This window comes from Lolium perenne, chromosome 7, assembly GCF_019359855.2.
Source record: "Lolium perenne isolate Kyuss_39 chromosome 7, Kyuss_2.0, whole genome shotgun sequence".
NCBI classification, from domain to species: domain Eukaryota; kingdom Viridiplantae; phylum Streptophyta; class Magnoliopsida; order Poales; family Poaceae; genus Lolium; species Lolium perenne.
The window spans coordinates 209228318-209232062 of NC_067250.2; the positions used below are offsets into that span (position 1 = coordinate 209228318).

Consider the following 3745-nt stretch of genomic DNA (forward strand, 5'->3'; position numbering starts at 1 on the left):
AACGGCTTGTTTCGCTTCCCAGCCCATGCAAAAAAGAGGTCCGCAGAACTACCAAACAGACCCCAAGTAGATCGACAACACACTTAGAGGGCTTAGTGCTAGGGTGCCACAAGTAGACGACACCATTCGCACGCTCCAGAAATTCATGGAGGATATTGGGGCCCATGTGTCAGCGCAGGAATCATGTCCCAGGCTGCATGTGGTGAACACACCCGACTACTCTGAGCGTAGAGATATTTTGACCTTCGAACCACCTTATAAACCTAGGAGGCTCATCGATCCAATTACAAGAAATTTTCTCTAAAAAGCTAGGAAGTACGCATGATCTAATCCTAATACGCATCTGAAGTGGCTCCTGATCTAGCTAGGTTTTGCTTTTCAGAGAAAAGTTCTAGTAATTGGATCGATGAGCTTCCTAAGTTTATAAGGTGGTTCAAATGTCAGATCTAAAAATCCTAGGTTTATAAGGTGGTTCAAAAGTCGGGAGTATGTATGATCTAATCCATCTGCTAGTAAGGGTGTTTCTGGCTAAGATATCGCTGTTGGCATCGTTCCCCATGGCATGCGGTGCACGACCACACCACCCGGCGCAACACGTTGTCCCTCTTGCTACGGTTATCCAAGAGCTCCAAGAAGGCAACGTCCATACAAGCCCATGGGACACGAGCGATCCATGGTAGGCAATGCTTCGAGCGGCTGCATTGCCTTGGCCCCAGGATATGTCGCTCAGCATAGGACGAGTGCATTTGGTTGTCGTCGTGCAGAATCCTCCAAGGGCCCCGTAGTGGCGTTGTCGCCGCCACTGATGGCGGATGGCCATTGGCAACACCAAGATCCACTTTTGCCAACATGTTAGGGTATGTCAATTACGACAATCAGTCGTGATTACCATGGTCTTGGTGGAGCTGGGTATATCAAGGTCGTTCAAAGCCTAGAGTATCTCTACACTCATGTTGAGTGAGGTTGCTAGGTGCTGACGGTGGCAAGGATAAAAAAAGTGATGGGGTGAGGATGTATGTGTGGCTGGCGATCACCACTTTGCAGCATTTGTAACAGTTCTCCAAGTGGGGGTGACAATGCTAGACTTCATTCCTAGCGGTGTTCTTTAAGCTAGCTCAGTGTCTGAGTGTCTGGGGTGAAAACACTATGTCCGACCTTTAATAGAAGAACCTGGCAATGGTGGCTCCCTAGTTATTTCCTTATTGAAGGCATTGTGTAGAGTTGAACCTTCTTCGGGGTGAAAATCCAGGATCTGGGCATGCTAGTAAGACCGGACAATGACAGTGTTTCTGTAATGTTACATTTTGTCATTTCAGAGAATATTTCTCGGAGTCGAGGTATCTTCACAACTGACAAGTCGAAGTGTCATCACCACTAGAGGTGCTATTGCTGTTGTGAGTCTCTCTTTGCTTTGGCGGGGTATATAGTTTTTTTTATTTTACTTTTGTGTTTTGGTGCATCCTTGGTGTCTAGATTTGCTCTAGTTATAATATTGTTGCTGATGCTAAGAGTAAATGATAATATCATCTTAGTATTAATATATTCCATCCATTAAAAAAAATACCATGTCCCCTCACTAATGCTACCTAGCAAAATACTGTACTTATAACTTCCCGACACTTACACGAATCTACATATAATTTTGTCTAAGTAGAGATGATCCGTTTGAGAAAAAAGGTACTACAGTAATAAGAGAGGAAGAGCTTGAGGGAGAAGAATATTAAAACTAGTGTGCATAGAATGCCTAACAATTCCGACGTTGGGTAATCTCTACTGCTCCGTGCTGCCACTCGGCATGAAGCTCTGTAAAAGCTGTGTGAGGTTTTGATGCGTCGAACCTCCTTTCGCTATGGCTCCGTGAGCTCTCTCCCCGTACTCTTTGCATTTTCTCCTCCTCTCCTGTGCCACCGTCCCACCGCCCATCAGCTCCGACACCGCTCGCGCAATGTGTCCCCGCAATACAGGCGCGACGGTCACAGCCGGGCCGCGGACGGGCACACCGACCCCAAGTACTTCCACAACCAGCTGCTCATTGAGGAACTGGTCGCCGAAGTGCGGCCACGTCACGACAGGCACGCCATGCGCGACGGATTCCAGCAGCGAGTTCCAGCCGCAGTGGGTCACGAAGCCACCAATGGCGCGGTGCGACAGGATGGCGAGCTGAGACACCCAGCCACGCACTACGCGCCCTTTCCCTGCCGTGCGTGCCTCGAGGGCTTGCAGCCACTCTCGCGCTTCCGGCGACGCCGTCTCGGACTCCTTCACGACCCAAAGGAACGGCTTCCCGGAGTCCTCGAGGCCATGTCCGACCTCGTAGAGCTGCTTGGGAAGCATCCGCACGAGGCTGCCAAAACTGACATAAGTGACGGCGCTCTGGCCCATCGTGTCGAGCCAAGCGGTGACCGCGTCCTGGCCGACGGCGCTGGGTTTGTCCTTGTCCCCGCGCGCCGCCACGGCCTCCTCGTCCCGGTTGTTGAGGAAGAACGGCCCGAGCGCCCACACCGGCTTGCCCAGAGCTGCCTGGTAGCACGCGACGAACTGTTCCTCGAGGTCCAGGAACGTGTTCAGCACGGCGCCGTCGGCTGTGCGCATGCCCTCTCTCGCATCCTCGACGAACGCCTCCCACTCAGGCGTGGTATAGGAGGATGACCATGTGTTCTTGGTCACCTCCACGCGCACCGGCATGCCTGGCACGACGTGCGCGTCGTGGTTGCCGTCGTGAAGAAGCCCATGCGTTGCGACCTTCAGCTTACAGAGCGAGTAGAAGCAGGAAGCTACATGGAAGAAGAGCCGCGGGACCCCGACGCTCGTAGCGACCCCGGCCGTCCACGGGTTGCAGGAGTCGGAGATGATGCAGCTGGGGCGCCGCGGCAGCGCGCGCACGTACGCCTCGAGTGGTCCCGCCAGCTTGTAGAGGGCCAGGAACAACCGGAGGAAATTGTCGACATTCGCGCTGCCCGGGGGCAGCCCGTCGTCGGCCGGCGGGAACGGGAGCTCGACTATTTCTAGGGGCAGCTTGGCGCGGCGAGCCTTGTCGGCGACTCCTTGCAGGCGCGCGGCATTCACGGGCGTGGTGACGAGGCTCACTATCGCACCGCGTTCCACAAGGAGGCAGGCAAGATCCACCATGGGGATGGTGTGGCCCTGCCCGATGAGCGGGACGAGAACAAAGTGTGGTGGCGGCAGCGCTGACGTAAGAGTAATGGATTTCTCCGTCTCCGTGGCCGCCATTGTAGACGTCTCCGTGGGCGCAATTGTAGACGTCTCCCCGTGCAGCAAGAACAACCGAGTGATATATATGAGTATAATACTCGCAAATGAGCAATACGGCCGTTGGTGATGTACTACAAAGCGGCCGTTTGTGTGTGGCACGTTGGGGCACGCGCTGTCAAGATCCCCACGTGATGTACCACTTTTGCTTTTTTTTAAGGGTAACACCTGACCTCTCCATCAATTGATGCAGCCTTATTTATTATCTAATTCATTATCTTTACTATTAAACGCGGATCGGTGGTGTCCGTTCGTGTAAAAACCGTCGTACGTCAAAAAGATCGGAGAAAAAACCGTGTCTTCCGTGAAAAAAGACCGTCGTTTTCCTCGGTTGCGCGTAGCGTGCAGCTCTGGCCTCCGCCTGCAACTCCAACTGCGCCTCGCGCGCGGCCGCCATACAACTGTACTACCTCGTGCGAACGGAGTTGCCTGAAGAGAACCTCGTAGAGGCGCTGCGGTGAGTGGAGCTCCGGGT

The 3745-nt window shown here is 53.4% G+C and overlaps 1 protein-coding gene across 1 annotated transcript; it reads right to left on the minus strand.

Annotated features, from left to right (window-relative positions):
* Positions 1 to 1582: 1582 nt before the first annotated feature.
* Positions 1583 to 3253, minus strand: LOC127312344 (UDP-glycosyltransferase 73C4). The gene has a single exon (XM_051342881.2). The coding sequence runs from the start codon at positions 3229 to 3231 to the stop codon at positions 1771 to 1773; it is 1461 nt and encodes a 486-aa protein (XP_051198841.1). The 5' UTR covers positions 3232 to 3253; the 3' UTR covers positions 1583 to 1770.
* Positions 3254 to 3745: the final 492 nt, after the last annotated feature.

Coding starts and splice junctions, on each gene's coding strand:
- LOC127312344 (XM_051342881.2), bottom strand. CDS start 3,231: ATGGCGGCCACGGAGACGGAGAAATCCATTACTCTTACGTCAGCGCTG.